The sequence below is a fragment of the Rhinatrema bivittatum genome, chromosome 5 (genome assembly GCF_901001135.1).
Source record: "Rhinatrema bivittatum chromosome 5, aRhiBiv1.1, whole genome shotgun sequence".
In the NCBI taxonomy this organism is placed as follows: Eukaryota; Metazoa; Chordata; class Amphibia; order Gymnophiona; family Rhinatrematidae; genus Rhinatrema; species Rhinatrema bivittatum.
In genome coordinates this window covers 341109829-341130125 of record NC_042619.1, presented here as the reverse complement: position 1 = coordinate 341130125, position 20297 = coordinate 341109829, and the positions used below count along the sequence as shown (strand labels likewise).

Sequence of the window (20297 nt, the reverse complement as noted above, 5' to 3'; positions counted from 1 at the left end):
AAGGAGAAGGGGGTGAATGTAATTGATTAATTCTTGGGGAAGAAGTTCATGAAGTGAATGCTTGAAGGAGAAGTGGTGCAAGGGATGTGAATACTTCTGAGGGCAGTGACATGAAAGGAGATGAATTTTGCAAGAGTTGGGAACAATGCAAATATGAACTTATGCTGTGGGGAAGACTTCGGGGGGTGGGGGGGAATTAATATTGTTTGCCTCCCCATCTCCCTGACATCAGCATTGTAATTGGACAGTCTGGCATTTCCTAGCGTATAGCAGATGGACTCAAAACAAGTGGGTATAGTGTGCTCGTGCTAGCAGTTGGAGACGGATCTGACGTCAGCACGGGTACATATACCCCCGCAGGAAGTGCAGCAATTCAGTAATTTCCGTCTCCAAAGCAGTTTGGAGATACCTCACGCTCGCTGAGCGTTTTTCCAAATTCTAACGACTAAATTCATAGAAGACGAGCCCCGCACTCCTGCGGTGATACCAGTCGGGCCCTCCCCCAGTTGAGTTTCCCGAGGCGATTTCCGTGGTCCCTCGGAGGTAAGATCCTCGGTCCGGTGGCCGTTTCGCAGCAGGGACCTAGCCCCCGAGTGAGAAGGGCTCGGGCGCGGCATAGAGGCAGCGTCGGTCCCGGCGTTGACTTGGCCCCGAGCGAGACGAGTTCGGGCGCGGCCTAGAGGCAGCGGGTGCACCTCCTCGAGCGCGGTGGTGATGGTACTCACCCTCTCCCCCCGCAGCCGGAGACCACCCGGGTCGCAGCCGGGAAGCGCCGAAGACAAGGTAAAGGCGTACACCTTTACTTGTTGGTCTCCGAGGAAGAGAGGAGTAGCAGAGTCTGCCTACGTGGCAACCCGCCAAGGGGGTCACCATTTTGCCTGCCTGCTCGTCGTCGCCTTCTGCCCTGGTTCGTCACCGCGCCATAGGCGCATGTTGCTATGCGCACGTTGAAAGGCGACCGTTGCTAAGCGCACATTGATAGGCGACCGTTGCTAAGCGCATGTTGCTAAGCGCACGTTGCTAGGCGCCCGTTGCTAAGCGCACGTTGATAGGCGCCCGTTGCTAAGCGCCCGTTGCTAAGCGCACGTTCATAGGCGCGCGGTGCTAAGCGCACGTTCATAGGTGCCCACTGATAGGCGCACGTTCATAGGCGCCAGTTGATAGGCGCACGTTAATACGAGCACGTTGATGAGCATACGTTCCTAGGCGCACGTTGATAAGCGCACGTGGACAGGCGCACGTGGATAAGCGCATATTGGTAGGCGCACATCTTTCGCGCATATTACAAAGCGCAGACTCTAGCTGAGTTAATAGACGAGATGGAGCGTAAGAGAGCCCATGCGTCAGCGGAGCCGGCACCTCCAGAATCAGGCATAAGCCTCTGCTCTGCATGCAACCTCAGAGCCAGACAGAGCGAGGAAGCAGACTCCCTATGTGCCCAATGTGAAGAGGCCCTGGGAGTTCCAGGCCAGGACCAGTCGCAGCCCAGCGTACTTGCCAGTTCCTCAGGGAACACCCCAGACCTAGCAGGCAGCGGTGAGCTGCCAGGGAACCCGAGAGACCTGGTACCCCTAAGGCCAGATCCTGCTTTGCTCTCCTGGGTGGAACTATTCACGGGAATTCATGCCTTTGTCACAATGCAGTCTGCTCCCCGAACGGGTCCATACGTACCGGATGACCCGGCCCCTGGACCTTCAAGGCCTAGGCACGGCCACTCGCCACCCGGAACCCCCACTTATGGGGATTCAGATTGCTCTGAGGAAGACGACGAGCCCCCTGAGGAAGGAGAACTACCCTCGGGGATTGAACCATATCGGACCATGAGGCGCTTCTTTCTGAAAGAGGATCCCCCAGGCCTGATCTGTCAATGCCTGTCGGTCATGGCTCTCCCGGGCCATGACACCCCAGGGGAACCGAGAATGAACTCCCTGTTAGAGGGCCTGCGCCAAATGGCTCACCATTTTCCCCTCCTACGAGCAGCACAGCAGCTAATCGATCTGGAATGGAATGCGCCGGAGGCCTCATTCAAAGGGGGTCGGGCCTTGTCTGGCATGTACCCCTTAGACCCGGCGACCAGGGAGATGTTGGCGTGCCCTCAGGTAGACGCCATAGTTAGCGCAATTGTGAAGCGCACCACCATTCCGGTGGAAGGGGGGACGGCCCTCAAGGATACACACGACCGGCGCATGGACGCCATACTGAAGCAAGCCTTTGAGGTGGCAGCCATGTCCCTACGAATTGCGACCTGCTGCACCGTGGTGACGCGTTCCTGTTTATCACAGGCTAGGAACAACACCCCGGGAGAAGAGATGGAATCAGCTCTCTCGTTCCTCACTGACGCAGCCTCCGACCTAGTCCGTACGGCAGCCAAGGGAGTGTCATCCTCAGTGGCAGCCAGCAGACAGCTCTGGCTACGTAATTGGTCGGCCAACTCCTCCTCCAAGACACGTCTCACGAGAATGCCCTTTAAGGGATCCCTTCTTTTCGGCAGCGACCTCGAGAAACTGGCCAATAAATGGGGCGCCTCTCCATTACCCCGTCTACCAGAAGACAGGCAAAGTAGGAGCCAGCGCCCTTTTCCTAGACCATCCAGACGTAGAAACTCTCAGCGCTTCAACCCTTACAGGACTCGCTACCAAGCACCTCGTTCTCAGGCCAGGAACCAGCCCTTTTGGACTAAGCACAAGAAGAGGAGAACCGGCTCGGGCTCTGGTCCCGGCCGCACCCCACAATGACAATCAGCCAACCCATCCGGGGGTAGCAGCCATAGGGGGCAGGCTAACCCTCTTTTACCGCAGGTGGGTCGAGATTACCTCGGACCAGTGGGTCCTAGCCATCATCCGAGAAGGGTATTACCTGGACTTTCTTCGGCTCCTGCCGGACAAGTTTGTGGAATCTCCTTGTTCACCCCTCAAGAGGGCGGCACTAGATTTTACCTTGCAGAGGCTCCTGTCCCTAAAAGCTATAATCCCAGTGCCTGCATGGGAGGAAAATTCTGGGCATTATTCCATTTATTTCATAGTACCCAAGAAGGAGGGCACTTTCAGGCCCATCCTGGACCTCAAGTCAGTCAACCGACACCTACGGGTCCCCAGCCTTCGCATGGGAACCCTGCGGTCTGTCAAGAATGCAGTACAGCCAGGGGAGTTTATCACATCCCTAGATCTGTCAGAAGCCTACTTGCATATCCCAATCCATCGGGATCACCAGCGCTATTTACGCTTCAAGGTCCTGAATCAACACTTCCAGTTCCGAGCTTTACCCTTCGGGTTAGCCACCGCGCCGTGGACCTTTACCAAGGTCATAGTAGTAGTGGCGGCATCACTCAGGAAGGAAGGGATTCTCATCCATCTCTACCTGGACGATTGGCTGATCAGGGCAAAGTCACCGGAGGAGAGCCACTAGGCAACCAACAGAGTTATATCTCTTCTGGAAAGCCTAGGATGGGTAGTAAACTTGAACAAGAGTTCCATACAGCCTTCTCAGTCACTGGAATACCTAGGAGTCCGATTCGACACCCAGGAAGACAAGGTCAGTCTGACCGCCAAGAGGAGAGCAAAGCTTCGGAATCGTTTGCAGGCCCTGCTGAGCGCCACCCGGCCCACAGCTTGGGATTACCTACAGGTCCTCGGCCTTATGGCATCCACTCTGGAGGTGATACCATGGGCGCGGGCTCATATGAGACCATTACAACGCGCCCTCCTGTCTCGGTGGAGCCCACGATCTCAGAACTACACCATACACCTACCTCTACCAGCCAGAGCGCGGAATCAGCTACGGTGGTGGTTACAGCCCGCCCACATGAGCCGGGGGTCACGAATGTTCTCCCCAACCTGGACCCTGCTCACTACAGATGCCAGCCTGAACGGATGGGGAGCACATTGCGAGGAACTCACCGCCCACGGGCGGTGGAACAGAGAAGAGTCGGGGTGGAACATCAACCGATTAGAGGCACGGGCAGTCAGGCTAGCGTGCCTGCGATTTGCCCACAGACTTCGCAACAGAGCGGTCAGAGTGATGTCGGACAACGCCACCATAGTGGCATACATCAACCGACAGGGCGGAACCAGAAGCCAACAGGTATCCCTAGAAATAGCCCCCCTGATGACTTGGGCGGAAGCAAATCTCCAGGACATCTCCACATCGCCGGGAAGGGCAACACCATGGCAGACTTCCTCAGCAGAGAAAGCCTAAATCCAGGGGAATGGCAGCTGTCGCCCACAGCTTTCCAGATGATTGTGGATCAGTAGGGGATGCCGGGCATGGACCTACTAGCGGACAGGTCCAACGCTCAAGTAACCAGATATTTCAGCTGCAGGCGGGATCTGCTATCCCAGGGGATCGATGCCCTGGTACAGCCATGGCCTCAGGGGAACCTACTATATGCCTTTCCTCCATGGCCCCTGCTGGGCGCCATTATACACAAGATTCAGCGGCACAGAGGCCTAGTTCTTCTAGTGGCCCCGGACTGGCCAAGAAGACCCTGGAAAGCAGACATGAGAAGACTACTGGTAGGGACTCCATTTCCCCTGCCTCCACACAGGGACCTGCTGCGGCAAGGTCCCATCCTCCACGAGGATCCAGCTCAATTCTCTCTTACGGTCTGGCCATTGAGAGGGCTAGACTGAAGAAAAGAGGATACGCGGGGCCGGTAATAGATACACTCCTCCGAGCACGCAAGTTCTCCACATCACTAACATATATAGGGATCTGGAGAGTATTTGAAGCCTGGTGCGAAACTCACAGCACCAGTCCACATGCCGCTAAGATCCTATCATTTTGGATTTCCTGCAAGATGGATTTCAGATGGGTCTGTCCCTCAATTCCATCAAGCTTCAAGTGGCAGCGCAATCCTGCTACGGTCCCCGGAGTGACGGCAACAGCATCGCCACACACCCAGATGTTTCACGTTTCCTGAAAGGAGTCAAACACATTCGCCCCCCACTGAAGTGGCCAGTACCCCTGTGAAACCTCAACCTAGTTTTGGAATTTCTAGCGGGACACGCCTTCAGACCACTTCGAGGCCTGTCCCTCCATTTGTTAACCTTGAAGATGGTGTTCCTGCTGGCTGTATGCTCAGCACGCCGCATCTCAGAGCTACAAGCACTGTCCTGCCGTGATCCGTTTCTCAGAATCACTCCAGAGGCTATCCATCTTCGCACTGTTCCTTCCTTCTTACCCAAAGTAGTCTCACACTTCCACCTCAACCAAACTATATCCTTGCCTACCACGGAAGGTTTGAAGAAGTTGGAAGAAGGTCGAATACTACGCCATCTCGACATCGGCAGGCTGCTGTCCAGATACCTGGAAATGTCAGAAGCAGTACGAAAGACGGACCACCTGTTCGTCCTTCACAGCGGGAAGAGGCAAGAGGAAGCGGCCTCCCGGCAACCATCGCCCGCTGGATCAAAGAAGTTATCAAGGTGGCCTACGTAGAAGCGGGAAAACCACCATCTCTACGGGTCAAGGCTCACTCTACCAGAGCGCAAGCGGCCTCTTGGACAGAAACTAGGATGCTGTCGCCTGCAGAGATATGCAAAGCGGCGACATGGTCCTCCCTCCATACCTTCTCCAGATTCTACCGTCTGGACGTCCAGGCCAGGGAGGACACAGCATTTGCGAGGGCAATCCTGAACGGACCTCGGGCAGCCTCCCGCCCAGTCCAGGAGTAGCTTTTGTACGTCCCACTTGTTTTGAGTCATCTGCTACACGCTAGGAAATGTAGAGATTACTTACCTGATAATCTCCTTTTCCTTAGTGTATGCAGATGGACTCAGCATCCCGCCCGGCTGCCGGCATACATGGGGATTCACCGACTCACGGTAAGCCATGTTTTTTCTTATAATAGGGCATCCACCCTGCTGGGTGTCGACGCCTTCCGGTTGAGAAGACTGGCGGTCTCCAGCTACTATCAATCGGTCAGGGTAATCCTGTTCATTTAATCGATCGGTCAGTTACACATATATTTATTTATTTTATTTTTATTTAAGTTTTTTATATACCAACATTCAAGACGGTAGTCCCATCATGCTGGTTCACAAGAAACAGGGTGCAATAAACTTTACAATTTGAACAATGGTGCAGAAAAGCAGTTACATGTAACAGGGAATCAATAACTTGGAGTAAGAAGGAAAATGAAGATCAGATAATTATATATATATATATATATATATATATATAATAACATTATAAGAGGTGGCTATTAATGCTATTACTAGCGAAGTATGTTGATTGAAGGGAGTTAAGTATATATATATATATATATATCCATAAAGCTTTTGCAAGGAAGATTACTGAATTGCTGCACTTCCTGCGGGGGTATATGTACCCGTGCTGACGTCAGATCCGTCTCCAACTGCTAGCACGAGCACACTATACCCACTTGTTTTGAGTCCATCTTCATACACTAAGGAAAACGAGATTATCAGGTAAGTAATCTCTACATTTTATTCCTCCTCAAAGTCCATGCTTTCACACTTCTGCAACATTTCTGATGGTATCAGGGCTTGATTGAGGGAAATAGAGGGAGAAAAAGAGGGACAGAATAGGGGGTTGTAGGAGAGCCATGTGGGTGGAGTAGATATGCCATAAGAGAGCCAGGGATGGGTGTAGAAAGGGTTGAAAAGAAAGGGGAAAAGAATAGGAGGGTGTGTAAGAAAGCCAGCAGTTGTGATTGGGGGAGGGTGAGGGTGAAAAAAAAAGAAATAGTATCAGAGTGGAGCAGAGTGTGTGTGTGTGAGAGAGCCAAAGGATTGAACGGAGAGGGAGGGTGAGGATAAGTGACAATCATGGGTAGTTGAAGGTTGAAATGAGATAGAGGGGTATTTGCTCATTAATGTAAACCGATGTGATATGTCTACATGAATGCTGGTATACAAAAAGTCAATAAGTAAATAAATAATAAAATAAACAGGGAAGGCGCCAACAGCCAGAAGGGGGGATGGAGAGGAATGGAAGCTTGAGGTGTGATGGGGTGTAGGGGTGAGAGAGGCTAGGAATGGTGATTTGGATGGGGAAGGATTTAAGAAAGACAAACAGGCGGTGGGGGTGCAGTGCACAAGGGGGTGAATGCTTCTAGGGGGAATGACTTGAAAATGGGTGAATTTTAGGGGAGAGGGAAGTGGATGTGTAAAAGCCGGAAGAGGTAATAGTGGAAGATGTATGCGAGAGAGCCAGAGAATGCTCTGGAGGGGAGGTGTCAGAGAGAGAAGGGGAAATATTGGAGGTAGACAGAAAGTGAGGAGGGGGAACAGAGTTGCACAAGTGGTGGGGAGGGAAGTGTTAATTTTGAAGCTACTGAGTTCCTGCTATTGTTCTTGTGGGGTTTGAGGTGTATTATGCTGGAGCTGATTTAGAGAGAGAGAGACTGACAGACACTGAGCAGAGTAATTGCAGAGAAAGAAGAAGATGCTGATCAGAGACAGATGGGGATAGGTGGGAGGATTGAGAGAGTGCTTAGTATGACTGAGAAATTTGGGGTTCCTAGTACGTACCAGGATCAGTCCAGAGAAGTGGGTTGTGCATCCCTACCAGCAGATGGAGTCAGAGAACAAAGCTTTTGTGCATTGCCATTTATACTAGTGTGCCACCTGCAGACCCTCAGTATTTCTCTAACTCCAGCAGATGTCAGAGATGCACTCCTGCAGTTTTTTAGTTTGATTTTTTAGTTTTCAGTATAGATTTTTTTCTCCTTCTCTGACAGTCGCTTCCTGAGGTGTTAGGCACCTTCGTGGGCAATCCCTCAGTGGAAGCCGGGCATCTGGGGGATTGATTATCCCTGTCAGGGACTTCGCCCGCTACGGGTCCGTGTGTGCAGGCCAGGCACTCGTGGTTACGCCACACGGACACTGCTGCAGCTGCTCCCTTGATCCCGGCCAGAGCCTTGCTAATTAGTAAAGTTTTGAAAAAAAGGTAATAAAGGTTAACAGGAAGAAGGGCTCCAGTCTGTGTGACTCTGAGGTAAGGAGTCTGTGTCGGGAATCTGGCCCTGGTAGGCGTGGTGGGAGGCTGTCAGCTTCATTTCCCTTCGGCTCCCGGATCTCTAGGTTGCCGTGGAAGGGAAAGGGTGAGTGTTAATTTTATTTTAGGGGCCGTTTGGTGTCGCGGTGGCGTTTTTTGTTCGGGGGCTGGCTGGTTTAAAGGCAGCCGGTTGGCGCGCGTGTTTTTTAATTTTTTTGACTGCGCTTGGTTTCTGACTGTTTTTCCCACGCCACGGCACCACATGTAGTGCGGCCTTTTTTCTCCCTTACCCTTCAGCCACCTGGCGGCGTGATTGCTGGGATGCGGCTGCGCTTGAAATCGCCGGCATGCCGCTTCTGTGGCTCACGCGGGCAGGAGCTGGATTCGGCTCTGCCATGCCCCGACTGTGCCGAGGAGGCGGGGGAATTATCCAAAGTGGAAGGGCCCACCTCAGTGGATGTCCCAGTCCTCCCAGGCCTAGAATCGCGGGAGGAAGACACCCCCCCCCCCTCGTTTTGGATCCTATGGGACAGGATTTACCTGGAGGAGCGAGTGCTGGGCCTCCGGTGGTTTCCCCAGAAGGGGAGGGGGCTCTGGATGGGTTTTCAGCGGAGTTTGTTTTACTCATGCACAAGGCCTTTTTGGCTCATAAGCACACGGCGGCGAAGAGACCCGGGATCACGGGGGACCTCGATTATCCGCCGGAGAAATGAAATAAGGCCGCTGATCTGGGGTATCACCCGAAGGTTCAGGAACAACCGGGTAAGGTCAGCATTCAGGGACCTTAGGGGCCACTACCAGGTGCTGGATCAGCGCAACCCGTGGGTATAGGTGCGGGTAAGGACCCGGATCAGGTGGACGTGTATACGGACGATTCTGAGGATCCCGATACCGTGCCAACAGAGGGCGAAGATCCCACTGTTTCCGGTTATTCAAGAGAGACAAACTGCATTAAGGTGACCATTATGGTCACCAACGGAAAGCTCGTGGTCCATCAATCGTCTCGAGACGAGAGCGGTGCGCCTAGCCTTACAAGCTATTCTCCCATAGATTCGGGGCGGAATGCTATGAGTCTTCTCCGACAATGCGACGACAGTGGCGTACATCAACCGCCGGGGCGGGAAGCGGAGTACTGCGGTGGCGCTTGAAGCACGACTTCTGTTCTTCTGGTTTCAACGTCACCTCAGAGCCATTGCCTCACATGTCGCGGGGATGGAGAATGTGCAAGCGGATTTCCTCAGGCAGCAACTCGATCCCGGAGAATGAGAAATCTCCGCAGATGCGTGGAACTGTATTTGCGCCAGGTGGGGCACGCCCCAGTTGGACCTCATGGCGATGCGAACGAATGTCAAGACGGTACGTTTCTTCAGTCGGCGAAGGGAGCAGGGATCAATGGGCATCGACGCCCTCGTGTGTCCCTGGCCCACGGGAATTCTGTTGTATGCCTTTCCTCCCTGGCCACTCATAGGTCGGGTACTACGTCGCATGTATCTTCATCCGGGACGGGTGGTCCTCGTGGCACCAGAGTGGCCACGTCGTCCGTGGTTCGCGGATCTAGTGCGGCTAGCATTCGACGGACCCTTACAGCTGGCTCATCTGTCGCGTCTTCTTCGGCAGGGTCCCATAGTTTCAGATCGGGAGGATCACTTCTCTCTCGTGGTTTTGCTTTTGAGAGGAGACATTTATGCTTGAGGGGATATTCAAGCAGGTCATCTCCACCCTTCTTCAGGCATGACGCCCGGCTACCTCTATGGCTTATGTGCGCATCTGGAGACTTTTTGAAATGTGGTGCGGTCATCGGACTTGCGACCCTCTTTCCGTTGGAGTTCCTCGAATTCTTGATTTTCTTCAACAGGGGCTTTCTAAGGGACTAGCATTCAATTCCCTTCGGGTACAGGTGGCGGCTCTGGGTGCCTTGCGGGGGCGGTTCAATGGTGGTTCTTTGGCAGCTCATCCGGACATTGCTCGTTTTCTTAAAGGACTCAAGCACCTTTGGCCTCCCGTCTGCCCAGTATGCCCGGATTGGAGTCTAAATTTAGTTCTCCGGGTTCTTTGCGGTGCCCCTTTCGAACCTCTTAGCGGATCCTCTCTGAAAGACCTGACCTTAAAGACAGTGTTTTTGGTGGCTATTTGCTGAGCTCGCCGAATTTCTGAGCTACAGGCTTTGTCGTGTCGGGATCCATTTCTACGTATCTCGGCGGATAGGGTGTCTTTGCGGACGGTCCCGTCCTTCATCCCTAAGGTGGTTTCAGACAGTGGACCTTCATCTCTTGGATGTGCGCCAGGTTTTAATGCGATATTTGGAGGTTACCAATGACTTTCGTCGGTCTGACCATTTGTTCATCCTGTTCCAGGGTCCGAAGAAAGGAGACAAAGCGCCTAAGGCGAACCTTGCTAGGTGGATTAAGGAGTCCATTAGTTCAGCGTACATTGCCCAGGGTAGGCTGGTTTCTTTGGGGCTGAGGGCCCACTCCACTAGAGCCCAGGCTACTTCCTGGGCAGAATGTCAGCTTTTGTCGCCTCAGGAGATCTGTAGGGTGGCAGTGTGGTCCTCACTGCCTCGTGAAAGTGTGAATAATCGTTTGGACATCAAGGTGTCCGACGAGTTGGCCTTTGGGGAGAGTGTACTGCGTGCTGGTCTTTCGGGCCCCACCCAGTTTAAGATGGCTTGGATACATCCCACTTCTCTGGACTGATCCTGGTACATACTAGAAAAAGAAAATTGGTTCTTACCTGCAAATTTTCGATCCTGTAGTACCAAGGATCAGTCCAGAGGCCCACCCCTTATTTCAGATTCCGAAAGACTGTGTTGGCTATCGTTGGCCGTTATTGTTGCCTGAAGCATTTCTAGAAGCTCCCTTCTGGCAGGATGGATTAAGGGAGCAGTTAGGCACGGTTGAATTGGTTATTTTTGGACTAGAACAGAGGGGTAGTCAGGGTTTGATATTGCTACCTCTTGCTCCTTATTTCTGTTAGTCTGGGCTTGGGTACAGGACAATACTGAGGGTCTGCAGGTGGCACTCTACTATATATGACAGTGCCCAAAGCTTTGTTCTCTGACTCCATCTGCTGGTAGGGATGCACAACCCACTTCTCTGGACTGATCCTTGGTACTACAGGAACGAAAATTAGCAGGTAAGAACCAATTTTCTTATTGGATGGAATTGAGAGAGAGATGGGTAATTGAGAGAGACTGGTGAGAACAGGATGAGAGGATTGAAAGATTCGGGAGGACAGAATGGAAAGATTGTGAAAAACTTTTGAAAGGAATAAGAGACTAATGAGAATAGATTGAAACTGATACAGACACTGGTGGGGGTAGGTTTGGGGGACTGAGTGAAACTGCTGGGAACAGAATGGAACTGACGATAGTGACAAGGTGTGGAGATTGAGTGAGGGAGAGATACTGTTGGAAAGGTAGCCTCTCCCCCCCCCCCCCCCCCACACACACACAGCCTTAGTCATTTGAAATTGTGGGGCTCTTTGGTATTATGCATCCTGATTTCTTGGCTCTTGGTGGCCATACCTGATGTAGAGCATCTCATAGCACTAAGGAGCGGAATTCTAGATATGCATTCAGACATGATTGAAATACTGTGGGACCTGCTGGTGTGATGTTAAGCAAATTTTAAAAATCAAGTTTGTACTGAATTGTTGAAAAGAAGACCCCTAGAGTTTTTGGAAAACCCTGTTTGGGGGGGCAGGGGGTTAAAGCATAAGCACCACCCACATTTTCAGAAAATATACTATTTTAATATCAAAATATATTGTATGTGTATAAAAGCTAATTTGTTTTTTTAACTTTTGCTGGCCAGCTGTGAATTTTGGAGATGGTTTTGTAATAATATTTTTTTAACCTTTGGTCACTGTTTACTTTAGTACTTTTTATTACTGCTGGTGATGGGTTGATTTCGTTTCCAGGAATTTTTATGTCAAATTGAATGGTACTGCAAGCAATGCCACCTGACAACACCAATCACATTTCCCCCAGAACATCCTGTGGAAGAAGTGGGACGTTTGCTCTTATGCTGTCTTCTAAAGCATGAGGATTTAGGTATCAAATACAATTTTTTGCTAATTTAAAATCATTTATTGTCAAAAGCACAACTCAGTATCAATTCACTTTTTTTTTTAGGTCATGTAGCATTATCTCTTGTTCACCACGGCACAATTGGAGTTGATCAAGTCAAGCTCAGAACATTGCCCAAGACCGTATTGGATGTATGTCGGGTTGTTTACCAAGCGAAATGCTCTCTAATCAAGGTATTCATTTGACAATTGATCAATTTCCTTTCCTATCATCTCTTGTGGATTTTGAGCAGAAAGTTCTTTGACATAGTAACTGAACCAACATGGAAAGGAGCAATACCTTCCTACTGCTTATCAATAGGGACAGTGTTTCTGATGTTGTAATGGATGATTGTCTGGGATCCATTGATCACTAACAGAGTACAGATGGTAAAGGTTCACTCAAGGGCAAGGGTCCTAGATTTGAAGAAAACTAACTTTGTTAAAATGGGGCATACTTCAAGTAGTCATTAGTTGGATGAAAAAGTAGCAAATACAGAAAAACGGGGCAAGACTTTTTTTTAGATATGTTAGTGAAGTGAGGAAGTGTAAAAGTGGCATTGTGAGACTAAGAGGTGAAGAAAAGGAATACATAGAGGCTGATAAGAAAAAAGTGACATTGTTTAACAAACATTTCATATTGTTGTTTACTGTGGAAGTGCCTGGAGCAGGACCACATAAAACGGATCTGAAGTGAGGTAAACTTCAATTGATTTTCAGAAAAGTATGTTCATGAGGAGCTGACTAAAAGTAAATAGAGCAATGTGGCAAGATGGGGTACATCCCAGAGTTTAAGGGAACTAGTTCCAGCAGCTTCGCTGATTAACCTTTACAATGCTTTAGAATTGGGAGTAGTTCCAGAGGAATGGAGACAGGTTAATGTGGTTTTCATTTGTGGTCCAGACTATGAATTACCCTTATGCTTGGGGTGGAGAGTAATTATATTTACTAATATGATTTATCTTTGGATTTGTAGCCTGAGTGGGGGATGAGACAGAGTCCCAGTTATCCCGATACCACAATTCTGTGCCCTTCTCAAACCACCTCTAACTTGTGGCACCACAGACCAGATAAAATCATCACATATAAGAACATAAGACATTGTCATGCTGGGTCAGACCAAGGGTCCATCAAGCCCAGCATCCTGTTTCTAACAGAGGCCAGACCAGGCCACAAAAACCTGGCAAGTACCCAAACACTAAGAAGATCCCATGCTTCTGATGCCATTAATAGCAGAGGCCATTCCCTAAGTCAACTTGATTAAAAGAAGTTAACTTCTCCAAGGACTTATCCAAACCTTTTTTAAACCCAGCTACACTAACTGCCCTAACCACATCCTCTGACATCAAATTCCAGAGCTTAATTGTGCATTGCGTGAAAATAATTTTCTCCAGTTAATCTTAAATGTGCTACTTGCTAACTTCATGGAGTGCCCCCATGTCCTTCTATTATCCAGAGCAATTAATCAGTAAATTCAACTTGAACATTAAATGAGAAAAATACAGTAGAGAAGTATATCATCAAGTTGCAGTTTCCTTATTTTAAATTAAGCTATGCTAAAATAACACTGGGTATGGCCTGTTAGCTGGAGCTAAAAAAATATGGAAAGCTAATAGAGAAAGGTTGGGGGGGGGGGGGCAAAGCAGTGAAGTGCATAGTTCTCAAAATTGTCTTTACCCTTCAGCCATGAGTACTCAGAAAGGGGGGGGGGGGGGATAGAACCACTCCAATGCCACCAATTTGTAAAGGATGTCCCAAACACAAAACTCTCCTCTTGATGGCAGAGCTAGCTAGATGACAACCTTCTCCTTCCTCTGCTAAGATATACTTTCTGTGCAAAGTTTAGATTACTTAACTAAGTCTCTTATGAGAGTGATCCAGCCATGTTCTCCTAGGCCTGAATATCTCTGGAAAGGAAGTCTTTCAGTCTCTCAGCTCCTCTGTCCTTTGTTTTGGGATTTTACATGTAGCTCGGCTATGAAACAAGAGCAGCAGTCTGTTTCCTCAGAGCTCAGACTTCTGTCTCTCCGTCTTGATAATTAGCTCCTTAGGAGAAAAACTGATTTCAGGGGAGCCACATGCACTCCTCTCTTCATGGTTCCAAATCCTGGCTATCTCTGCTCCACACACACAGACAGAGCCAGCCAAATTGCACCTTTCCTATCTTAAATGGTCTCCCAGTATTCCTTTGACTTCCTCCTCTGCTGGCTATGTAGTTCTGTTCTCTGGGTAGAACAACCCTTTTCCCAACTTGTTAAGACTGTGAGTGATGGATGCTGTTTCTTGCAGAACATTTGTCATTCACAGGAGAGCACATGAGTTTTTGATGAATTTTTATATTCCTTTACCTTGACTGCAGAAGCTTGCAGTGTCTACATAGTTGAAAAATCCCTTTTTGACAGGTCCAAAACACATTACTCAGATCCAGATGCAGCTTAGTCCACATTGTAAGACTCCAACACATGATAAATTCATGGGGGTAGGAATCTGGTTTATAGCTGTTTGCTACGTATTCATAAAAGGGGAAGTAAGGAACAGGCTGGGAACTACAGGCCAGTTAGTTTGACCTCTGTGGTGAACAAATTAATTGAATCACTCCTAAAACAGGATAGTGCAGTGGATCCCAAAATCTGAAGCAACATGGTGTTACTAGAGGTAGATCTTGTCTGACGAATCTGATCAATTTCCTGGCTGACCGGAAAATTGGATTTGGGGGAGTGGGGGGAGTGCTAAATGTAGAGTACTTGGATTTCAGTTAGACTATTGAGATGGTTCCTCATAGGTGCCCTTGGTATGGGCTTTAAAGTGATTGACTGACTAGAAATTGGTTGAGTGTAAAGTAACAAAGCATAGTGATAAATGGAGTTACATCTAAAGAGCAGCACATTAATGGTAGTGTGCCATATGAATTGGTCTTTAGACAGGTTCTTTTCAACATTTTTGTGAACAACATTTTGGAAAGGATTATTGGGAAAGGTTTGTCTTTTTGTGAATGATACCAAAATCATCAGTAGCCAGGATGATGTGGAAAGCATGGGGGGGGGGGGGGGATGTCTAGTGAAGCTCGAGGAATGATAAAATAAAAATAAATTTCTGAGTTATGCATTTAAGGGGCAAAAACCCAAGGGAGAGGTACAGTATAGGGAGTGAAATTCTTGTAAGCAAGGAAAAGAGCAGAATCTGGGGGTGATTGTATCTAATTATCTCAAAGTGACCAAACCAGGTGACTAAGGCAACAGCAGATGTTTGGGTGCATAGTGAAAGGAATGGCCAGCAGAAATAAGTTCATATTGCCCCTGTATAAGCAGAAAGTAATCCTATGGCAAAGACCTGCTCTCTCTAGGTGTTTTATTTTCCTCTCGAACCGAGAATGTGTCACCCAGGGCTACTGCCCAGGAGAGGTTAAGTCAAACCGTCACTGTGGGTGATTCAATTATTAGTAATGTAGACAACTGGGTGGCGCAAGGACCGCCTGGTAACATGCCTACCTGGTGTACCTAGATAAGATTTTAGACCGTGCTAGGGAGAGCTGGCTGTCATGGTACATGTGGGCACCAACGACATAGGAAAATGTGGGAGGGGAGGTATTCGAAGACAAACTTTGGCTCTTAGGTAGAAAAATGAAATCCAGAACCTCCAGGATAGCATTCTCTGAAATGATCCCTGTTTCACATGCAGGTCCCCAGAGGCAGGCAGAGCTCTGGAGTCTTAATGTGTGGATGAGACAGTGGTGCAAGGAAGTGGGATTCAGTTTTAAAAGGAACTGGGGAGCCTTTTGGAGCCCATCCCTTTGGAAAAGACAGGGGGAATCTTTTCCGAAGGGATGGGCTCCATCTTAAGCAGGGTGGAACCAGGCTGCTGGCCCTAACCTTTAAAAAGGAGATAGAACAGCTTATAAACTAGAACAAAAGGGAAAGCCAACAGTTGCTCAGCAGTGCATGGTTCGGAGGGAGGTGTTTTCGAAGGATACTAATGAAGCAGGAGAGTAATGGCATCCCAATAATAGCAAAAGTATTCCATGTGCCTGTAAGTAAAGAATCACCAGAGTTAAAAGATTCCAAATTATCTCTGTTAACTGAAAAGCAGGCTGTTAATACAAACAAAAACCACACTTTGAAATGTCTGTATGCCAATGCTAGAAGTCTAAGAACTAAAATGGGAGTTACAGTGAATAGCAGTGATTGGTGAGAGATTTAATTGGCAACTCAGAGACATGGTGGAGGAGAATATACAGTGGGATAGTGCCATTCCAGAGCTCAATCTATATTGCAATGATAGGGAGAAACAACTTGGTGGAAGGGTGGGCTTGGATGGCATAGTGTCCAACAGGATAAGGATCCTGCAAGAAACTAAATGCACAATAGAATCTTTATTTGTAGAAATCCCATGTGTGTCGGGAAAGAGTGTGGTGATAGGAGCATACTTTCATCCACCTGGCCAAAACTCTGAGAAATTAGGGAAGCTAACCACATTGGTAATGCAGTAATAATGAGAGACTTTAATTACCCCAATATTGACTGGATAAATGTAACATCAGGACACACTAGTGAGATAAAGTTCCTTGATGGAATAAATGCTAGTTTTATGGAGTAGTTGGCTCAGAAACCGTCAAGAGAGCAAGGTATTTTAGAACTAATTCTCAGTGGAATGCAGGATTTGGTGACAGAGGTAAAGGTGGTAGGGCCACTTGGAAATAATGATCATAAAATGATAAAATTTGAATGAATGACTGGAAAGAGGGAAATACGTAAATCCATGGCTCTAGCACTAAACTTTCAAAAGAGAAACTTTGATAAAATGAGAAAAATAGAGATTTGTAGCTGCACCTTTCAGTTTAAGTGTACAACGGGTGTGGACATTGTTAAAAAAAAAAACAAAAACAAAAAAAACAAAAACCCAACAAAACAAAAAACATCTTAGAAGCACAGTCCAGATGTATTCCATGCATTAAGAAATGTAGAAGAAAGGCCAAACAATTGCCAGTATGGTTAAAAGGTGAGGTGAAAGATTATTTTAGCCAAAAGATCTTCTTTCAAAAATTGTAAAAATTATTCACCTGATGAAAATAGGAAAAAATATAAGCACTGGCAAATTAAATGTAAAACATTGATGACAGGCTAAAAGAAAATTTCAAAAGAAAGTGGTCATAGAGGAAAAATTCATAATAAAATCTTTTAAAAATATATCCAAAGCAGGAAGCCTGCGAGGGAGTCTGTTGGACCGTTAGATGATCGAGGGGTTAAAGGGGCACTTAGGGAAGATAAGACCATCAAGAAAAAAATGAGCAACTTCTTTACTTGGGTGTTTACTGTGGAGGATGTTGAGGAAATATCCATTCTGGAGACAGTTTTCAAGTGGGGCGATTCAGATGAACTGACCCAAATCATTGTGAACCTGGAAGATGAAGTAGGCCAGATTGACAAACTGAAAGAAATAAAAAATGAAATTTCAGACCTCTTACAAATAATTTGTAACGTAACATTTAAAATCATCTGTTGTACTTGAAGACTGCTGGTGGCCAGTGTAACCCCAATATTTAAAAAGGGCTCCAGGGGCAATCTGGGAAACTATAGACCGGTGAGCCTGACTTTAGTGCTGAAAAAAATTGTGGAATCTATTATAAAGAATAAAATTACAGAACATTTAGATAGACATTTAATGGGACATAGCCAGCATGGATTTTTCCAAGGGAAGTCTTGCCTTGTAAATCTACTACATTTTTTCAAAGGGTGAATAAGCATGTGGATTAAGATGAAACAGTAGATATGGTGTAGTTGGTTTTTGAGAAAGCATTTGACAAAGTCCCTCATGAGAGGCTTCTAAGAAAACTAAAAAGTCATGGGGTAGGAGGTGATGTGCTTTTGTTGATTGCAAACTGGTTAAAAGACAGGAAACAGTGAGTAGGATTACATGGTCTGTTTTCACAGTGGAAAAAGGTAAAACAGTGGAGTGCCTCAGGGATCAGTACTTGAATCCAAGCTATTTATTATATTTATAAATGATCTGATAAGAACTACAGTGAGTGAGGTGATCAAATTTTATGATGATACAAAATTATTCAGAGTAGTTAAATCACAAGCGGATTGTGATACATTGCAGGAGGACCTTGTGAGACTGGAAGATTGGGCATCTATATAAGAACATAAGAAAATGCCATACTGGGTCAGACCAAGGGTCCATCAAGCCCATCATCCTGTTTCCAACAGTGGCCAATCCAGGCCATAAGAACCTGGCAAGTACCCAAAAACTAAGTCTATTCCATGTAACCATTGCTAATGGCAGTGGCTATTCTCTAAGTGAACTTAATAGCAGGTAATGGACTTCTCCTCCAAGAACTTATCCAATCCTTTTTTAAACACAGCTATACTAACTGCACTAACCACATTCTCTGGCAACAAATTCCAGAGTTTAATTGTGCGTTGAGTAAAAAAGAACTTTCTCCGATTAGTTTTAAATGTGCCCCATGCTAACTTCATGGAGTGCCCCCTAGTCTTTCTACTATCCGAAAGAGTAAGTAACCAATTCACATCTACCCGTTCTAGACCTCTCATGTTTTAAACACCTCTATCATATCCCCCCTCAGTCGTCTCTTCTCCAAGCTGAAAAGTCCTAACCTCTTTAGTCTTTCCTCATAGGGGAGTTGTTCCATTCCCCTTATCATTTTGGTAGCCCTTCTCTGTACCTTCTCCATCGCAATTACATCTTTTTTGAGATGCGGCGACCAGAATTGTACACAGTATTCAAGGTGCAGTCTCACCATGGAGCGATACAGAGGCATTATGACATTTTCCGTTTTATTCACCATTCCTTTTCTAATAATTCCCAACATTCTGTTTGCTTTTTTGACTGCCGCAGCACACTGTACCGACGATTTCAATGTGTTATCCACTATGACACCTAGATCTCTTTCTTGGGTTGTAGCACCTAATATGGAACCCAACATTGTGTAATTATAGCATGGGTTATTTTTCCCTATATGCATCACCTTGCACTTATCCACATTAAATTTCATCTGCCATTTGGATGCCCAATTTTCCAGCCTCACAAGTTCTTCCTGTAATTTATCACAATCTGCTTGTGATTTAACTACTCTGAACAATTTTGTGTCATCTGCAAATTTGATTATCTCACTCGTCGTATTTCTTTCGAGATCATTTATAAATATATTGAACAGTAAGGGTCCCAATACAGATCCCTGAGGCACTCCACTGTCCACTCCCTTCCACTGAGAAAATTGCCCATTCAATCCTACTCTCTGTTTCCTGTCTTTTAGCCAGTTTGCAATCCACGAAAGGACATTGCCACCTATCCCATGACTTTTTACTTTTCCTAGAAGCCTCTCATGAGGAACTTTGTCAAACGCCTTCTGAAAATCCAAGTATACTATATCTATTGGTTCACCTTTATCCACATGTTTATTAACTCCTTCAAAAAAGTGACGCAGATTTGTGAGGCAAGACTTGCCCTGAGTAAAGCCATGCTGACTTTGTTCCATTAAACCATGTCTTTCTATATGTTCTGTGATTTTTATGTTTAGAACACTTTCCACTATTTTTCCTGGCACTGAAGGTCAGGCTAACCGGTCTGTAGTTTCCCGGATCGCCCCTGGAGCCCTTTTTAAATATTGGGGTTACATTTGCTATCCTCCAGTCTTCAGGTACAATGGATGATTTTAATGATAAGTTACAAATTTTTACTAATAGTTCTGAAATTTCATTTTTTAGTTCCTTCAGAACTCTGGGGTGTATACCATCCGGTCCAGGTGATTTACTACTCTTCAGTTTGTCAATCAGGCCTACCACATCTTCTAGGTTCACCGTGATTTGATTCAGTCCATCTGAATCATTACCCATGAAAAGCTTCTCCATTACAGGTACCTCCCCAACATCCTCTTCAGTAAACACTGAAGCAAAGAAATCATTTAATCTTTCCGCGATTGCCTTATCTTCTCTAAGTGCCCCTTTAACCAAATACAATGAGGACACGTGCAAGGTGATGCATATAGGAAAAATAACTCATGCTGTAGCTACACGATGTTAGGTTCCATTTTTGGAGTTACCACCCAGGAAAAAGATCTGGGTGTCATTTTTGATATTATATTGAAATTGTTGGCTCAGTGTGCTGTGACGATCAAAAAAGCAAAAAGAATGTTAGGAATTATTAGGAAGGGAATGGCAAATAATGTCGCTGTACTGCTCAATGGTTAGTCTGTACCTTTGAATACTGTGTGCAGTTCTGGTCGCCGCATCTCAAAAAAGATATAGTTGCCC

At 47.1% G+C, this 20297-nt stretch overlaps 1 protein-coding gene across 1 annotated transcript in view; it reads left to right on the top strand.

Annotated features, from left to right (window-relative positions):
- LOC115092958 (E3 ubiquitin-protein ligase HERC2-like) overlaps positions 1 to 20297 on the top strand; it is a 2733734-nt gene that overhangs the window by 767251 nt on the left and 1946186 nt on the right. The window contains 2 exon segments of the mRNA XM_029604466.1: positions 11881 to 12013; positions 12095 to 12222. Of these exon segments, the coding sequence (XP_029460326.1) occupies positions 11881 to 12013; positions 12095 to 12222 (261 nt within the window).